Source organism: Pagrus pagrus (assembly GCF_965226575.1).
Source record: "Pagrus pagrus genome assembly, chromosome: 3".
Taxonomy (NCBI): Eukaryota; Metazoa; Chordata; class Actinopteri; order Spariformes; family Sparidae; genus Pagrus; species Pagrus pagrus.
Genome location: NC_140187.1, coordinates 10466812 through 10485610, shown reverse-complemented (window position 1 = coordinate 10485610; position 18799 = coordinate 10466812). Strand labels below are relative to the sequence as shown.

Below are 18799 nucleotides of genomic sequence, written 5' to 3'. Positions count from 1 at the left end.
ATTTACTCTATGCAATCTTTACCTCGCAGATTAGACTGTTTTCCATTATCAAGCAGCTTCCTACTTCTGTATCACAGCTGACCGAACCTGTGTTGAACAATGCAAAACTACAAAACAAAACTTGAGCACAACATCGTAATTTTCATCATTTTAATTACAGAATACTAAAAATAACATTACATAAAATGTCTTTTTAAAAGAAACCATTGAATATTACAAAGGTTGTAAATTTTGTAAAGTTAGGATATAAAATCTTTGAACAGTGGTGCATAATTGAAAAGAAAAATAATTTTCATAAAATGTATATATTAACTGTTCTACTACATAAAAAAAATGAGATGGACACAAAATCGCAGACAGACGAGATGAGTAGACACCGCCATTACCGCGGTGAGCTCTCCTTTCGAAGGAAGAAAGACTTGAGATGCACAGCACACACCACAATCAGCTTAAGTTCTCGAGTTATGTCTATGTTCAAAAAAAAAAAAAAGGAAAAAAAAAAAGTTACCATTTACAACAGAGGGGAAACCAACGAGCTCGAAAGACTACAAAAAGTGACTTGGTGGCTGCTCCCAATATTCACACACACACACGCACGCACATCTCGACTACACTGGCCTTGGTTCCATAAACACATACAGTACTGTTCTCCACAGGTTTAAGCTGTACAAAGAGTTTTGAGAAACCTCATACTTTAAATCATTCCACCAAGACAGGGAAATAATGATCAGCTGGCTTTCAGTTTCATCACACAGCCATTCCTAAATCCTACTGTACAACTGGTCAGTCAGATCCACTGAAAGCTACCATGGTCACATAATTAAACATCAGGAGGTCAACCGTACGGAAGAGACTATACACAAGGGGGGGAAAAGATGAGGGCGGAGGAGGAAGGGGAGGGGGGGGGACATGCATATCCAACAGTGTGCTTGCTGTCTTCCTCTTTACGTCACCCTGTGTCACTTCATCATGAGCCCTTGTTAAGATGTCGCAGTCAACACCACAGAATCGCTCAAAAAAGATTCACCCATCGAGGACATTCAGAGCCTGTTCGGAGCGCGGATGTCCCTCTACATGTACGACACACTGGCCAGTCATGTCCACACAGAGGTATTTCATTAGTCTCCTGCCGTTCGGGAGACGCGTTGTGTCACATTTTTGGTAAACAGACACGAGCGGGGGGGAAAGGGGAGGGCAAACAGTTTGTTTAGGTGTTCTTTCAAAAAAGATATGGTTTTAATAACGCTGAGTGGCAGAATCACTGTTGCTTCTGTGCAGTAGTAGTGGTTTCATCGGCCCATGAAGACCAGGTGAAGAAATGCAGAGATAAAGAGTGAATCAGAGAAGGAACAGACAATAACCCAGAGGACGTCTCAGAAGACAAAAAGGACGTCTGAGAGAAACTTTAGGAGGAGATGAGGTGACAGACACCAGCAGAGCTACTTGGTTTGGCTGGTCTGTTGCTCAGACAGCTGGAGGTTTTATTCACCAGGGATCCAGGAGCTGCTGCTGCTTATCATGTAAGCTAATAATGCTGTTTAGGTTCAGATGAGTCCCCCTGAGTTAGTGCACACGTCAGAGTCAGGCAGGCCTCGCCCGCTTGTTCGTTAAGAAAATCCACAAAAAAGAAGAATTAAGAAAAAAAAAAAATCATTTCAGCAATTTAATATCAAGCTTACAATTAGCTTTGGAGAGAGAGAGAGAGAGAGCCCGTCGTAGTTTTACAAGTCTGTGATTGGGGGAAGGATTGAGTCAGTGTTAGTGTGGAGGAGGATGGGGAGAAGTTCAGGCGTAAATGCTGCAGCTCCAACAAAGTGGAGCAGCTAACCTCTGAGTCCTGCTCATTTTCGGAAAACTCTGAGAAGTACGCATTTGTGTTGTGAATGCAATGTGCGCTATGTAGTGCCCAACCAGAGACCGTTGTGTTGTTTGAGCATGCTCATACTTTTTATACTGTAATCTGAACAGCTGATTCTCAAGTGGTTGTTGGTGTAGGTCTGCCCAGCAGGCGAGTGGTTGGTGGGGGGATCTGGTCAGGTGCTGGTGTTTGCAGGTTATGCTGACTGTGCATCAGTCAGACAGACAGGTAGGTAGACAGGCAGGTGGGGCTGTGAGGCGTGTTAAATCAAGGGAGCCGTGTCCATCAAGCCTTTGTTGGGGTCCAGGCTGGCAAAGAAGCGGACGTCCCGGTCCTTGTCGGACTGCAGAGCCATCACAGTCTCCTCCAGCTCGTCAGAGTAGGCACAGCCAGGCTCCTTGAAGTATGCTGAACACACAACACGAGATTCATTTAAAGTAAAAACCTGGCAGAGGATGTGTGTTATGGAATAATCATTCTTATTTTTATTTCATTTAGTTTGTGTTTATTGTACCTTTCTCCATGACACTCTGTCGTAGAGCCTTGGCTACCAGTACGCGGACATTGGCAACCGGGTCTGAGGAGAGGCTGAGCAGGCTGGGCAGGAGGTGCTGGCTGAACTGGTCCATGGGCATACAGTCCTCCTCCACTATGGCCTGCAGAAAACACCAAGAAACATTAAAACACAGGCACACAGACAGGCTGGTTCTGGAAGCAAAAGAAGCTTGACCTGTAGCATGTGTCCCATCCTGCCAGTGTTTTGTTTTGTCTGTCCATCTAGCAATATTGTACGACAGCAATAAAGAGGCTCTGTTGAACTTCTGTGCTGTGCTGGAAGCTGGTTCTTATTTTCTGTTAGCGGATTTCATTTTTTTAAACTAACGTTAGCTACTGTTGCTCTCTGTTAGCGGCGCGGAGACGCACTAAGAGGATGCACTCGAGAACGTGCATAAAGTCACATAAAGTCACTGTCAAAGAAAATCCATCCAAACATTCACAGTCCAGCAGCATTAAACAACTTCAACAAATCATCTCGTCTCGCATTTTTCACATCACCTTACAATCCACTCATATAGAGCCAATAAAAACGTAATATCATAATTAATAACATAATTAAAACACAACTGCTGCAAATTGTTACATGTAGCCCCTTTTAGCATGACTCTTTTTAGTAAGAAACTCAAAGGAAATGGAAATAAAAATGTTCCAAGAACCATAAATGGGATGAAAGCTTCACCCCTACACTCTTGAGAATAACACATTTTCTATTAACTATCAGAAGCGTAGACAGCTATCTGGGATGTAAGCGCCACAGACCTGGCAGATGAAGGCAAAGGCCTGCCGTCCGACCCACTTGGGACAGTGGCAGAACCTGACGGTGAGCTCGTTGATGAAGTTCAGGCCCAGCTCATCAGCACCACATGCATACAGCTTCTGGAGGATCTCCACAACCTGAGAACGCAGGTGGGGACAACAGTTTTAAAAATGAAGGTTTTAAGCAAATCCATGTTCAATGTTTTTGTCTTCAATTTATCAAGCGCAGAGGTAAATGTTGGACTTTGGACTGATGAGAGTAACAGAATGAGCAAAACATTAGATGACAGGATTAATAAGTGAGCTTTTCTAAGAGGTTTTCCAAAATGTCAAACTTATACACCTGCTAAGTTCTTATTTGATACGTTTCCTCCAAGTGACTACGTAACTAGTTTTCAGTCTCCTTGCAGCCAAGGTAAGATGATCAGCTACAACCATCATTTGACTACGATAACAATAACTTTACCACATACACACAACACTGGACATCGTCCGTCAGTGCGACTCATCTGTCTTTGATTTCCCAGTGTCTTTGCTGACCTAACCATCGGTCACAAGCTGCCAACGTTTCTCCTCACCAGATGTTCCCTCCACCAGCAACAAAAACCCAGATTCACCATCGTACACTCACCAGTTTGTACGAGATCCACCTGACCTCTGACACTTTGTCAGAGCAGAGTGTGAGCGCTATCTGTCTGAGGTAGTCATACACATCGTAGTGGCTGTACAACTCTATGATCAGGATCAGCTGCCTGGAAGGTCAGAGAGAGAGGACACTTCAGTCAGGCACACGTGAGGGTTATACAAACTTTCCTGTATATAGTAATAAAATACAGTTAAAACAAAATTAAAGTTAAATTAACTGCATATATGTAATATTATAAAACTAACCCATACAGTATCAAAAGAACAGAATTCAAATCAGTGTTTGGCTTCTAGACACGAAAGCAGAGCTGAAGTCGGTGAGGGTAAGAGAGTCAAATAAAATGTAAATGATTATTTCCCAGTTGGAAGAGGAAAAGGAGACGTACTCTGCCAACTCGTATCTGAATCTCCAGTTGCGGCTGTTGTCTGTCACCATGAACTCCTGCAGCTGGTACAGATATTCTCTCCTCTTGTCTGCGTGAAGCAGCTGCAACAAAAAGATGCACATGAACCAGCTGAGTTATACAGTACTACCTGTAAAGCAATAAACCTGACTGTGATTTTCTTCTTCAACTGGGAACTAAAACGAATGCAAACGGTGCCATCTGAGTTCTTCTCTGTCATCCATCATAACAGTATTATTGAAAAGTGTTACCGCACTTCATTCAGCAGCATGTACTATAATCTCACCTTGAGGAAGTCGTAGAGGTGTTTGAGCACGCCAATGCGGACCTCGTCCAGGTCTTTGAGGAAACCGTTGAAGATGGGCACCAGATCAGCTGCTGTCAGCTGATCTCCAAGAATTACTGCCAGCTCATGGATGGAGAAAGCCAGCGTACGTCGCACCTTCCACTGAGAGGAGGAAAAGAAATCACACAAAGGATTACCACATGAGCCATCAAAATGTTTCTTAAAAAAGAAATCAACAACCAAATAATTTATTCATATTTACTGATAATGCAGGAAAGGTGTTGATCAAATGTTACTGAGAAACTCTGAAGCCATTTATCTGAACTGCTTCAGTGACTGGCCGGAATCCTCAGTCGTACAATGCAACGCTCTCATGCTAACAGTGACATTCAGTGCTGTGATGAAGTAATGAGCAACAGTGTGACTGAGTGCTGTCACACTGTCTCTGCTGCTGTGAAGTGAAGCAATCTTGCCTCTCGTACATTTCCCTTTCTTTCTCACGTCCTCAAGCAACACATTTTTACAAGCGCTATGTTACTAAAGTCAAGCCGAGGAGGAAATTACTAACTAAATGCATGTTGCTGTGGAGGAACAGGAGGAACAGACACAGAGGGGTTACTGATGAGCATCAGGACAGCATCAACACAACCAAGTTATACACAATCAAAACAGAAAATACCTGACCTTCAGGAATAAAATTACAACACACAAGCTCAATTGTTATTTGGCCCTTAACCACAGCTATACATTAACCTTGTGTGTCAGCAGTATATCTCATATTAAGTTTAAGAAATCATTGATGATACAAAGACTCAGAGACGACAGGAGGACATAGAGAAACATGGCTGCCAATAGAAGACACCCTGTGTTCTCACTGTGATCTATAACTCACTGAGATAGCACTTCTCTTCCTCACTGAGTGTTCACAAATCAGAGACCAAAGCTTCCCAAAGCATCAAATGTCCAGAAATACTCGTCACACAAAAGTCAACTTGCTTACCATGCCACAACCAAGGAAAAAAAACATGGGTCTCCTAATTAATTCTACTATGTTCAATAATTTTGTATTTGTGTATTATGTCAATTTTATTTTATTTAGTTACTATAGAACCCAGATTCCAAAAAAGGTTAGGACGTGGCGTAAAACGTAAATACAAAGCAATGATTTGCAAATACTTTGTTCAATTGAACTACTTATATTGTCTATTATGTTATCTTGTGATTGTCCTTTATGTATAATAAGTATGAAGTTATGAGTATAAGATATAAGTGATTCAATAAAGCAATCACAAAGAACAACTTTGTTTTACATTTCCTGAAACGTAAAACAATAAAAATCAAGAACAAAAAAGTAAAATCTGAAGATAAATAGATTTAGATAATAATCCATTCAAAAGCCCAAATATACTTTTTGAAGGAATTTATTCTCTCTCTCTCTATTGTTTAACAATTAAAATAACTTTATTGTCATGACATGGTCATTTTAGACCTTTAAACAAACTCTGACACATTTTGGCATCAAGTTTTCTTCATGGAGGAAGCCAACCGCTAAAAAACATGATTAACCGTAATCACACAGTGTCTTTGGTCAAGAACAAACCTCTGCTACCACAGCTGTTCTTTCACCGGTGATTCAGCTTTTCTAACAGGATATCACATTATTGCAACACTGTTAAGCAGTCTACTTCAGTGTGACCAAACTCCAAACCTACACAAGCTCAGTTTTTTATTATGACTATAAAATATATATATAAAATTCCCAGATGTCCAAAGTCCTAAACAACTTATCCTTGAGCTAAAATACTGTAACCCGAGCTTTACCATCCAGTGCCTACCTGCACATCAGTAGCGAGGGTTTCATACGTGTCCTTGAGGCAGTGCCAGTTCTGTCGACCCAGAGTGAGCGCGACCCCCGGCAGGCTGAAGGCACAGTGTTTGGCGATCTCTGTATCCACCGTCTGGGCCCTCGCCGGGTCCGTCATGGAGAGGTACTGATCCAACAGCTGCTGAGGGATTACATTCTGGAGACGGAGCAAGAGATCACAGAGTTTGATAACCAAAGAGGAACGGGGGGGTGCACAGAAAAGATGCATCTAATAATACATGTTTGTGCAAATCAATATCATCTGCAAGGCTCTGATCAATACTTCCAGGATGTAAGACTGAAGTGCTGACTGACCTGGATCTTAGGCTTATCCTCAGGCACTGGGCTGTTCGCAGAGTCTTCCTTTCCCTCCTCCTCCACACTCTCAATTAGTTCAGACTCCTGAGGACAATACAACAACAAATAATTAAAGAACAGGCGAACACACTAAACATTAAAGCAATTCTCTGAATTCTCCATCGAAGCATAAGACCTAAAGCTGGATTTATAGCTGCGCATAAAAAAAGAAAATTTGACACGTTTCATGCGGATGTCAAATCAGTGTTGATGGTAAATGTAGCACGGTGATGGCGATTGCACCGTGTAAATGAAGCAAAAAGATCCTCAGTACATGCTGTATTGACCATGAAAACTGAGTTCCCCTGCTGCTAAATCTGTTTTTCTTCCAACACCAGTGATGTAATCGGTGTTAAGGAAGAACTACCAAGCTATTTATTTCGGCTTGGATTTAGCCTCTGGGTATTCATCAGGCATGCTGTGGCTCATAAACAAAAGTGGTTCTCTTGCTGTTAAACAGGCTATTTTTCCAACAACCAAAATGGGATCCTAAAATATGAGTTCAGAGGCTGTTATGGAGGAGGATGCACGCACTGCATCTTGTAGGCAAAGTCGGCAGGGCTCCGCAGCAGGAGAGCTCAGCCGTCTTGGTCAATATAGCACACATCAAAACTGATTGGACATCCTCATGAAAGGTGACAAATTGTCCCTTTAAAAAAGGAGTTAAAGTGAAGCTATGGTACATTTGCTTTCTGTGGAGTACGCCGCAGCGATCCCCCGAGTTGCCTGTATGTACAGACCGGTATCTCCATAAACATGTAAACAATGTGAGGACCACAAGACCCATGACTGGTCAGACTGTGTTTTCTCCTAAAAGTTTCAGATCCCAGTGGAGAAAGTGGAGAGTCAAGACAATGTTGAGGGAGGAAGTTGAATTAACAAAGCCAACTCTGTGTACCCCAACATGAATCTATATCCCAAAGTAAATCAACTTCTTCCTCTGAGCGATGAAGTCCTACATCAAAAGTTTTCTGCTTAAATGAGAAAAGCTTTGGTCCTTTTCCAGGAAAGATTTCTGTATTTGTCTACTCGAAAAAAAGCTGATGTCAAGCCATCGGGATTAGGATCTAAATCAGAATCTGGTGATAGTTGTGGGGTTGTTTGTATGTGTGTCAGCCCTCAGTCAGTCAAAACAATTCCTCACAGTCCGGATAAATTAGATAAGCTGAGTTTTTTACGGTTACACACAGAAATCTGATCTGGAGCTAAGAAATCAAAACCTAGACTGTAGGCACCTACTGCATTACTCTCATTAACCCTTCGCATCAAGTAAAAAGTACATGTAGTTACTGAGCTCACTCTTCAGCCACGTAACATACAGCAGCTGACTTTACACACTGCAAAGATCTGAATTATCGTACCAGAACAGGGGAGCCAGGAGGAGACTCTTCCTGGTCTTCCTGGTCCTCCTGGTCCTCCTGGTCTTCCTGGTCCTCCAGGGGCTCCGTCTGCGTCTCCTCGTCTCCTTGCTCCTGGACAGGGCTCGACTCCAACGCTGGGGGAGTTTCCATCATCTGCTCCTCTTCCTCGGGACTCTCTTGAGTCTCTGACTGAACCTCCACAGATTTGCTCTCCACAAACGGGCTGTCACTGTTGCTCTCAGGCTGCTCCTCTGGCTGGGGTTCAGACGGGCTGTCGTCTGTCGGGCTGTCGAGCTGCGCTGCCTTCAGAGCTGCTGACAACACCTGGACTTGAGCTGAAAGTAGATTCACATACACACCTCAGTCTACATTCAAAAAGTCTGCAGCTAATCATACATATTCTGGCTCTGTATACCCACCTTGCACATCAGGGTCATCCATGTGCGGTTGCAAACAGTCCAAGACCTTCTGGATCTGGTCGCTGGTAGCTTGGCCAGGGCTGGACCTGGGGTCAGGACAATTAACTCCAGGTTCATCGTCCTCCTCGTTCTTTTCCTGCTTCTCTATCACCTCCTTTGATGTTTGACAATTTAGCATCTCCAGCTCCCCGCTGATGTCAGGTAAAGGAGATCTCCAGTAGTGGAAAGAGTTAAAGTTCTCATCTGTGTGCTCCGTTTCTTTTGTGTTTGTAGCGTTGTTTGTAGTTTTAGGGCTGCTGCTGCTGTTTGAGACCATGTGGGAGAAGCCACCGTGCATCTCTCTGGGAACAGAAGTGTGGCTGTAATCAAAGTTGTGCATTTCCTCGCTGTCGGCGGACGACACATGCTCGGGGGATGGTGTGGCACGGCCGTCCTGATTGGGAGGCGTGTGAGCGAGGGTTCTGTCCGTGTGGCAGCCGCTAATGTTCGAGCAGTTCAGAGAGTTTAGGGAGCAGTCGCTGAAAAGAGAGAAAGAAAATGTTAAGTAACCCTTACATCTAAAACAGAACAATCTCACCATTGTTAACTGTTGTGAACAAAAACATGCCCTTGTTTAGTGTAAATTCAAGCATTTATGAGAAAATTTCAGACTATCAAGTACCTCTATGAAGGTACAGGTACCATGACTTTTCAAGTAAAAGGAATCAGAGATTAAAGTTTTCAGGATTCAACCATGCCGACACAAATTCATATTTGTGTGGGTCCACAGCACTTCACTATAATTACTGTCTGAACATACATATTAACTGAACGAAATGAACATTTTATTTCTGCTTACTTTGATCTGCTAACAAAAATAGAGAACATGGGGTCTGGCATTATTTGAACAAACTGAAACATGATTCATCAAAGTAATCCAAAAGCTCTAAATACATGCAAGTTGTTGCAGTGCTGATATATGTCAGGATTTCTTACCTGTCCAATGTACACCTGGGGACCTCTAGTAGGGTGCCATCCTCTCTGAAATAAAGGCCTGTGCTGGAGGGATTGGCAAAGGTGGAGATGAAACGCCCCAGAGACTGAAAGGCAGCTTGTCGCACCTGAAAGTGTGGAAGAGAGAAACCTCCTCAGTTTCGTCATGACAACAGAGATTATTCCTAATCAGGGCTTTCCTCAATTAAATGAAGACGCAAGCAGGACAAAGTAGCCAGTTAGAAAGATAGAGAGACTTTGGCTGTAAAATCCAAAATTTGGTGGCCTCTGGCACATTGCAACGCTGCTATTCGATCATATACAATCTTAAACTGGCAACAGACAACTATTTTGAAGCAAATACTGATTGCACAGTGTAATGGCTGTATAAAAATGACACCATTGCATATTGGTGATGGTGACTGGTTCCCTGAGATGAGGGTTTCTAGGTCAAATTGGGATTCTTACGGTTGTTTTTCGCTTTGGACAGTAGCCAGGCCATCAGCGGTAGTCATGTTGGCCCAAACAGTAAGAAAACATGGAAACACTAGGAGGAAAAGTTCTTCCATTTTCTTCCATTATTATTATACATCATTATCATTTATATTATTAATGTTTAAAAGATGAGGCACAACACAATGTTGGTTAATCTATTGTTATACTAGAAACGTATATGCACTTTTATTCAACAAAGCTGAACCAGATTATTTAAATGCAGAACATGTTTTCAATCCCAAGTCTTATCTGAGTAGCTGGACTTCAATGAGTACTTGGCTGTTTGGCCAGCAGCCAGCACTTATGGAAGGCTCTCCATTACTCTAAAGCTCATCCTCATTTGCTCAAGATCTTCACCTGAACAGGATTATTTAATTGAGGCACCGTTTTAAGGGCTGGATACCATCCAAAATAGTACACAGACACGGACAGTGGAGCTGCAGTTCTGTTTATAGCGCAATGGGTGTCTGCATGCACAGACAAGATCACACATGTGCCACAGTGCAAATAGTTTACGTGGTCATAAACTTTCGGCTCCATGTGGACCCTCGTGGACATGGCTAGATGGCAAAATGTTTGTCACATGGACCCACATAGATGTAGAGATTGGACTTTGGTCTGCAGACCCTTTCAGACATAAACACCAACACTCTTCAAGCTTCAAGCCCTGTTGATAATCTTTTTTTGCGCTAAATTTGAAAGTATGCCTGATATTTTCCATTTCTCATAAGCTGCCTACCACTTGTTTTACACCAATAAAGATTTTTTTTCTTTACAAAGAACTGTAATCTAAGTGAAGATAAAGGACATGCCTTAAAATCAGGAACTAGAAGATACATTGGTAAGGAAAAACAACTTCTAGATTATAGATCTGAGCAACAACTGCACTGTTTTCATCATAGTACAAAGGAAGTTACACAAAAATGTGCTTGTCATTTTTAAGCAAGCGCATGAATTACAGTATTTCTTGTGTGTGTGTCTTACCCAGCGGGACTGGTCACTGATGAGGCTGATGAACAGGGGGGACAATTTTGCACGTCGCACCTCAGGAGAGGTGGAATTGGAGACCATCATGAAGCACTCGGCACAGGCTTTCCTGATGCCCCACAGACTGTCTGAGCACAGATCGAAGAACTTGGGCATCTATGTTAAAAACAAAACCACATCATTATTGCAGCAATAACAGCAGTGGTGCGAAGACACTGACCTATGAATAGAAAACAATTACATATACAGTGAGGTCACATGACAGCACAACTGCACCGCAAATATACACAGCTGAGTCGATGAATTGTTTTAAGACTTCCTGAGGGACACCAACGTTGTTCATGTTACATAATGAAGCCATGAATGTGGTTTGAATTTTTCAGTTGTTGAAAAACAAATCTTAAGTTTCTCACCAGTAGTTTTTCTGTGGCCTCCTGACCCACAATGGAACAAAACTCTCCGAAATTGGCTGCACAGACCTGTAACACATAAAACAAACATAATAATGAACAAGGCAAAGTTTACGTGCCAAATAAATTATATGTAACATTTATTTCAAACCATCAAACCCCACAAGAGATACAAGATTTATAAAGCACTCAAAAAGATGCCAATTCCAATACCACGAAAAGGAAAATTAATAATTAAAATAACATTTTGAAAACATAGACTATTCAAGTTTCTGGATCATATTTCCTGTAGCTATAACTCGTGTTGCAATTCTAGCTAGAACCCGACAGATATATTAGTTGGACAGATATTATCAGTCGATATTGGCCTGTTACAAATATAACGGCATCTCCGATAGGAGACCATATCAAAACATTTTGAAGAAAGATCATTATGCAGGAAAAGATGCTTGGGAAAATGTATAATAAGTAAATTTTTCTGTGCACTGATGTCATTTTATAAAGTTTATAGTTAAAATGTAAAACCAGGCCTCTGTTATATATCTAGATGTATATATCTATAAATACATTTATGGGATTATTGCAAAAAAAGTCTGTGTATATCAGCCAATACATCAATATCAGAATTTTTACAGAAATTTTACTCTTGTTATATACTCTGTTCCTGTTCTAACCTAACATTCAGCAAGCATTTCTTCAAACAAAAAACAGTACTACCAGTAAGTAAGTGTTCAGATAATTAAATTAGGTTGGATACTATAATTGTGGTTGCTGCTCATTTTATGAAATAAAGATTTGTATGCTTGTTTTGGTCTAAAGCAGCAATTCATGAACTTCAAACTTAAGCTTCAGAGAAAAGGGGGATTACACAAAGGACAAAACAATGTCTAACAAATGCATAAGAGCTCAAAAAAATATTTACAATGTTTGACCACCCTTCTCCAACTGGCACCAGATACAGCCCAAGAATTAACATTCCTCACAGAAAACAACAGCGTGGTGTTGGCTCAGGTGATGCGCAAAACAGAATTAAGGCTGACGCACAGTGTTATTGAATTTATCCTGAGGGAAGGCAGTTAAAGTCCGGCATAAATAACTCTTTACCCAGCTGTGAATGCGGCCAGAAACTGAACATCTTGTAGGTTAAAACCAAAGAGTACATCAACCTTGGAGGAGATGACAATGGTTTGGAGGTCGTTACCTTGCGAACTTGGAAGAGCCTGGCGTCGCTGCACAGGTCACAGAAGCGAGGCAGTAATAGATGCTCCACTGTGTCTTTGCTCAACATGGTGACAACCTTACACATGATCTGTCAGAGGAGATGCATGGAGAGATTTAAGAGGACATTTTTTAAATCTCTGACAGTTCAATAACACATGATAAATAATGCATCATATAATCTGACAACACCATCTTTGCTGGCATCAATCATGTTCAATCAAAAAAGAGGCCAATTTTATTTTAGAAAAAAGTAGGTGACTCAATCAGATAAGACACTGACTGATCACAGTAAAGAAATAAAAGAAACCCACTTTCCCTCACTGCCTCTTGTATTGATTTAAAAACCAACTATCACGCTTGGTAGTTTCTCTAGTACCATGTGGTTTTCAGCTCAATAACTATTTTTATTGAATCTTTTGCTTGAAAAAAATATAAGACAGGTTTCTTACAGCAACTGCTTCGATTTTGTAGTCATCGTCACTGCTTGGTTCTGTGAGTTCAAGCAGAACTGGACAAACTTTGGTCTCCATATCAGCTTTAGAGATGAGGCCCTGCTCCAACAGAACAAGCAGCGCTGCTTGGCTCGTCTTCCGCACCTGGAAAAAAGACAGCAAAAGTTTTTTTCCACATCTCTTATTTCCTAAAAAAAACTGAGAAAAAGAGCTCCCGCAGGATGAACACCCAACAAAAAAGTACTGCATGGCCATGTTGACCAGTAGTGATCGTTGTTTTCTTTGTAAAAATCATCTAGACAAGTGTAACATTTTAAACCTACCTGGTTATTTGGATCAGTAAGATATCGGACTACAATGGGCACCAAGTATCTTGAGAAAGCTGCTGGGAAGTTGGGCCGACTCTCGTGTAAGAACATGGCAATGTTGGGGACCTGCTCCATCAGCTCAGCTCGCACTGTGGGCTCTGAGAACAAACATTAAAGTATAAACTTAATGTACAAACATGTTACGTGCTTACAACCATATGAACTGTGTTTAACGGAAGACATCTCTTTAAGAAAGAGAGTAAGAAACCACAGTGAAAAAGCGAAGAATTATTGGACAGCTAAATAGATGAAAAGGAAAATGCATCTACCTCCATCTTCTGACATTCTTGCAACCGTCTCCATGACACTGATAAAGTCATTTTCATTGTCACTGAACTCTCGAAGCACATCAAGCAGGCCACGAGCCACGATCTGCCTAGAAAGCAACAGGAGCGTCAAGTTAGTGGACTGCCTGCCAATACCTACAGATGCTGAACGCACACAGCGTAACACACAGCACTGACAGAGCTGTCAAGCACATTACACACACACGGACTTGGAAATGACAGGAGGGCTTGAACTCTGCAAAGCTGAGCGTTAAAAGAAAGAAGATGGGAACTAAACAGGTTTGTGTGGGAGATAACAGAGCAGTATCACATGTTCGCAGGGACATTGTGTTCAAACTAATTTTAAAGCACATCTTAAGGACTTAAAAATGCACTGGCAGGCTTTTGCTTATTATGAAGAAAAGTCCCACATCAAAAAACACATCATACATCTCACAAAAAAGTACAGAATATGTCTTCAGTTGAGAACACCACATCTAGGACTAGCATTGTCAGCCTAATGCCATGTTCAGACAGACACCATCCACCCATGGCTCAACATTAAGTCTTTTGGCATTCCTGCACTCTCGAGTTAAAGCAGGTATGTGATTAGTAGATATTCAGGAATGAAGACAGTCGTCCAGATGACTAAGGAAAAACAGACCTAGAGATGACTTGAGACTGGACAATACAGTATTTTAACCTTGCATATACATTTTCTGCTGTGGGGTTTAATTCATTATTCAGCATAATCTATGAAAGGAATATGAGAACAGGAACATCAAATAACAGTGAGTCATTGTCCAGTCATTGTGCTGTTTCGCATGTGAGCTTTTTTTATACAGTGCAAAACATTGTTTGTTTTTGTTTACATAGGATAAAAATCAACAAAAGGACAAGCTTAGCAAAGCTAAATTATCACAGTTTAAGTTTAACTCATAAAGAGTTAGTTCATTTGAATATGTGGCTAATTTTTTAAAGAAAAAATGACACCTCCCTGTCGCTCGCCAGATGGTTCCTTGATAATAAGTTCAACTATGCTGCAGATGTTTCCTTGTTGCTGAGACGCTCTAATAGTGGTATAGTGCTCTCCACACAAATCAACATGAGAACATGTTGTTATGCTTGAATAGACATATATACAAGGGTTTAATGTATGTGGAAAATAGTTTTTGTTTTGTAATGTGTAACTGTAAATTTGTGACTTTTACAATTTAGGCTTTGTTAAAGATGATTCTACTTTCAAACTTTGCTGCAGCAGCAATATTTTGAATCACTGTATCTCTGATATAGGGCTGCACAATATATTGTTTCAGCATCGATATCATAATGTGCATATGTACAATAGTCACATCGACGGATGTGCAATGTCGAGTAAGGCAAATTAACTCAAACACGCCATGTTACAACTTTTTTCTTGAAAACATGGATGTCCATTGCTTATCAATGACATGCATGCCCTGCATACACAGCAAACATTCACTGATCAATTTATTAAACAGGGCTGGGTCTGCTTTGGTTGTGTGATTTAAGGCACTCCCCTACAAAATCACCCAAATTATGCTAGAATGATCGATTATTTCCAAACAGAGGAAATCAAGTTATCTGGGGAAAACTCCTGTGTTTTTTTCATTTAGTAGATTCAGTTTTTTCCAATATCGTGCAGCCCTACTATGAAAGCAGAGTACCAACAGCTGAAGTAGCAGCAAAGTAATAGAGCAGAGCCGTTTTTCCACTAGCACGTCTGGCCACGCCAAGTCAAACCGCGCCGTGTTGATTTGCTTTTCCATCACCAGTTTTACTGTGCCGAGCTGAGCCGAGCCGAGCCGGCGATGGATCTGCTCCGGAGTAGGTCTCCCTGCCTCCAAGCAGGCCGCGGTGACGTCTCGCAACTGCAGCCAACCCGTAACAAGCACCTGCCCTCCCCCTAAAATCGATACTGAACTCATGTCTGTGCAGGAAACCTGAGAGAAAGACGTTTTTAGAAGGCTGTGTTAAGCTCTCAGTACTTTTGTAGCTTTCCAACTGAATCTCTTTAGTTTCTCTCGTCTTGTTTGTACTTTCAGACATTGTGTTCACTTTCAGCTCTTTTGGGAGTCATGTTTACTGTTTAGTTACTGCTGGGGAAAACACAATGTTTCCTGTAATGCTGCTTCATAATAAAAGCTTTTAAATGACTAAATAACAGACGGCTTTTATTGTGAATAACCTACAGTATATGAAACGTATTTGTAACTGAATAAGCGGTGATTCTTCGATAGTAATGCAGGGATAGGTACAAGCGCATCATTGTTTTAAGACACACCTTCAAGCAGGTAGCCCAGTTGTGATGGAAATGCAAAACCCCAGCTGCGCCGAGTCAAACCGGGCCGGCAGGTGTAAAGGAAAAATGGCATAGCAGGCCAAGCTTAAATGCCGCCAAAAACAACTGTGTGTTTACGTCACACTACATAGTTTGACAATGAAACCTCTCAACCCATAAACTACTCATGAACATCCCATTGTCTGTGAAATATATAGCATTTTGTCTGGTTTTTCAGAGCGTTGTGTTAGCAGCCCGACCACAGGTCTCCACTTACCTGTTGAAGACATTTTCACTGAAGGCATACTTCTCTAGCCTCCCAAGAGGAGTTAGGTTGTCTTGTCCTGCATCGAGGAAGGCTGTGATGCGGATGCCGTCGCACTCTGAACCATAGTCATCGAATCCAACTGTGGGATGGAAATAAAAATAATTTTATAGTCTCACAACTTTTGGAAGCATCTCTGAAACACACAGCTGATGCCTACAAAAACATTTTAACGAGGACCGACAGATGCACCACAGTCACAGTGCCATGTTGAAAATACTGAGTCAGACTAAATGTCAAGAATTAGAAGTTTGAATGTGTGATACAGCAGAAAGTCTCAAGTCAAACTGAATGTCCCATTTAATGTTCCAGCCATAAATACACATTGGCTGTGCAGTTGGATATAAACAGTGTTTCATCACTCTGGCTAATGCAGACAACAGGGGCTGTTGATCTGTATAACAGCTAATAATAGCAGCACGTAAAACCTTGAAATACTGTTGACAGCTTTAAATTTCACATGGGTGAATGGGGTTGCCCATAAATATGACACTTCCATGTACCTCCCTGCTGGAGGGAAGGAAAACAAAGTCACACATATACAGTGTGTATAAACCATAAATGCAAGTATTTGTTTAAATGTTTAAAAACCAGGAGTACTCACAGTCATCCAAATCGTCATGGCCATCTTCAAAGTATAAAGATAGACCTGCAAGGTAAAGGCAATTAGAGGGGGGAAATCCTTGGTGGCAAACATGTCATCAACATACCATCACTGTCTACACCACTCCCCCTACAAAATCAAAGGAACACTGGGATAACAGGTTTACAGGCGGGCAAGTACAAATAAAGGAACAAAAGGGACATTAAATCACTGCGGTATCGCTGAATAATCACTCTGCAAAACTGAAACTTTGTCCACCGTGTAGGAGGGAGAGATTGAAACAAACCAGTAAATATAAACGTGCTATTTTCCCTGCTCACACACGATTGTCTTGTTCGATCTGCTTATAAAATACAAGTGATTCCTCTGTTCAATAAGGTAGTGATAATCAAAGAGTTGTGTGCATATCACTGATCTCGGTGCTGGACTCCACAGCATTAATATGATTAAGTGGTTATGAAGTCACTGATCATTTAAGTGTATGTATGCACACCTTTCATTACCATAATGGTGGTATTCACCTGAAGAAAAGCTGCAACGGGTCGAAATATTGGTCATAAAAACTGAAGGACGCACTGATTTCAGTTTGCAGGTACCCTTCTAGTGCATTTCTATGCATCTTCTCTACGCAGACATAATATACTTAATTCCCTCAGGTGCAATTTACACTTTTAATTTAATTTCACTCACTTATTTGAAGCTATTTAGGTCACAATACTCTTCGAGGTGTATATTTATGTTTGGTGTACGTTAAGTACAATTTAGTCCCTTTAACTTATGTTTGTTTTTTCACTCTAAATTTTGAATATAATATAAGCTAAATGTATGTTGTACTATACTTTTCCTTTTTCAAGTTTCTTATCTATACTATGCATCTGTGCTTGCATTTCATTTTCCCTGCATAAGAACAATTAAGTAGGTCTTATCTACGTTCAAGAATACTTTGTTTCCTCTTATTTGCGATCAATGCCACCCAGCCCTGGATATAGGGCAATAAACCAGGGCAGGGTAGTCAAAAGAAAAGCCCAGAAAGACGTCCAAGAAGGAGCAGCATGTGCTGGGACGGCTAATGCCAGTGTTTACAGCTGGGCAAGCAAGGGAATGTGCTCCAGTATAAAAACAACTCCTGCCTCTAAAAGACACATTAAACGCGGTGTTTAGTGTGTGGAGCAAATAAACATACGACTGGTCAAACAACAGCCCCAAAAGCATGTGGGCAAAGAACAACATCTCCCCTTTGTTATGGTATAAAGGAGGATTTGGTCAGCTTATGGCTGAAAATGACTTTAGCGACTCGGCTAACGTTAGCTAGGTCAACTCGCTAGCCTCTGCTATGATAACACTTCGATAATAAACACGGCTTTAAACGTGCGATATGGTCCAACTACAGAAGTGAGCGGTGATTAAGAAACCCATCTACACGTACTGAGTAGTTACACGCTTAAATTCAGCCCCAAAGTCACACATTTCGATACCCCTCAGCAGTGGCTTTCGTAAGCTAGCTGGCTAGTAGTGCTAAGTTTGCTAACATGGCTTGTCCAGCCCTTTCGCTTGACTTGACTTCGCCTGGGAATACAATAAATGTAGCACAATGGGATCCGCTACATTACGTATTTGGACTCTGAATGCCACGATGCCGCTTTATAAGCGCAGACCCAGCGTCAAAGTATAAGAGGAAACACTGTTTAAAAAGTGCCATTACCTGCCATCTTGAGTATCGGCTCGGCTCTGCGGGCTGCCGTCCCGTGTGGGCTGTCACCACCGCACAGCTGTCACTCAAACAAGGCAGCAAACTACTTCCTGAAAGTACTTCCTGATACCAGTAATCACCGGTAGAGATTTTAAACAACTAGCTCAAACCGATGACCGTTGCCCAGCTTGGGTACAAC

The 18799-nt window shown here is 41.5% G+C and overlaps 1 protein-coding gene across 1 annotated transcript; it reads right to left on the bottom strand.

Annotated features, from left to right (window-relative positions):
* Nucleotides 1-136: 136 nt before the first annotated feature.
* Nucleotides 137-18699, bottom strand: ppp4r1l (protein phosphatase 4, regulatory subunit 1-like). The gene is made up of 20 exons (XM_084349227.1): nt 18613-18699; nt 16911-16955; nt 16259-16388; nt 13683-13789; nt 13369-13511; nt 13043-13189; nt 12574-12681; nt 11376-11441; nt 10960-11118; nt 9484-9608; nt 8509-9026; nt 8090-8424; nt 6687-6773; nt 6343-6528; nt 4508-4669; nt 4204-4304; nt 3804-3924; nt 3176-3310; nt 2373-2514; nt 137-2266 (listed from the first exon to the last, which is right to left on the bottom strand). The coding sequence occupies exons 1-20, from the start codon at nt 18617-18619 to the stop codon at nt 2121-2123; spliced, it is 2970 nt and encodes a 989-aa protein (XP_084205353.1). The 5' UTR covers nt 18620-18699; the 3' UTR covers nt 137-2120.
* Between the last annotated feature and the right edge of the window lie 100 nt (nt 18700-18799).

Bases quoted from the DNA above. Each gene is read 5' to 3' on its own strand.
- ppp4r1l (XM_084349227.1), bottom strand. The intron at 11,442-12,573 runs GTAACGACCTCC...TATGTGTTACAG, and splicing joins GGCTCTTCCAAGTTCGCAAG to GTCTGTGCAGCCAATTTCGG. The intron at 11,119-11,375 runs GTGAGAAACTTA...TTTTTAACATAG, and splicing joins AGGCCACAGAAAAACTACTG to ATGCCCAAGTTCTTCGATCT.